The following is an 847-nucleotide window of genomic DNA, read 5'->3' on the forward strand; positions in this document are numbered from 1 at the left end:
AAAAAAAAAAAAAGGTATGGGTATCAGAGGTAGAGGGTAACCCCGAAATGTCATTTTTTGAGACCCCCTTCCATTTTGCCAACTGGATGCCCTTAGGGTTATCTACTCTTCTATGACTGTACACTGATGTATCCATTTAATTTGTATCTGATTGAGCTTCTGATCTATGGCCTATGCTATGCATTTGTACTTTTTATCCATTTAGCACCATTATGCATTTGTACTTTTTATCCATTTAGCACCATTCTGTTAGTTGTTGTGAGCTAATTTTTTACATGAAATGCCCATATACTTTAAGGTGCGCTAGTCCCATCTACTTGGTTATTTATTGCTTAAGATAAGACTGAACCCCTTTTAGAGGACATTTAACACCCCATCTTCTTACTCATACTACTTTAAGGTGTGCTAGGAATATTCTTCTTTGAAATGTGGTAACACTCAATATTAAATTACGAATTATGTCAACATAACACTTAAACATCACTCACTTCTCAATGTCCGACACATCCTTGGTTCCAAAAGTTCCTTTGTCAAGAAGCTGTTGTGTTGAAACACCACCAAAAAGTAATCCCCGATTGGTCAGTTTGGCAAGCACATGACGTACTATTTCTCCCATATACAATCCACTAATCATTTTATCAAAGCTATGGAAAAAAAACACAGTAGAAATGAAGGCTCATTAATCAACGTGAACACTTTAGAATACATATGTAGAATAACTTGCATTCATATTAGATAAGCCTGCTGAGGCATATTGTCAACGCTCCTCTGACCAGATCCATTCATGATCACAATCAGCAGCAAACAATTTCAGAAATGAATAATAAAGGGTTGCATTTTCTTCCTT

The 847-nt window shown here is 36.0% G+C and overlaps 1 protein-coding gene across 1 annotated transcript in view; it reads right to left on the reverse strand.

The window, feature by feature from the left end:
- HK3 (hexokinase 3) overlaps positions 1-847 on the reverse strand; it is an 86,575-nt gene that overhangs the window by 21,681 nt on the left and 64,047 nt on the right. Inside the window, exon 9 of the mRNA XM_018552405.1 lies at positions 489-644. Within this exon, the coding sequence (XP_018407907.1) occupies positions 489-644 (156 nt within the window). The remainder of the gene's footprint in view (positions 1-488; positions 645-847) is intronic.

Source organism: Nanorana parkeri, unplaced genomic scaffold, assembly GCF_000935625.1.
Source record: "Nanorana parkeri isolate BGI_ZX_2015 unplaced genomic scaffold, ASM93562v1 scaffold87, whole genome shotgun sequence".
In the NCBI taxonomy this organism is placed as follows: Eukaryota; Metazoa; Chordata; class Amphibia; order Anura; family Dicroglossidae; genus Nanorana; species Nanorana parkeri.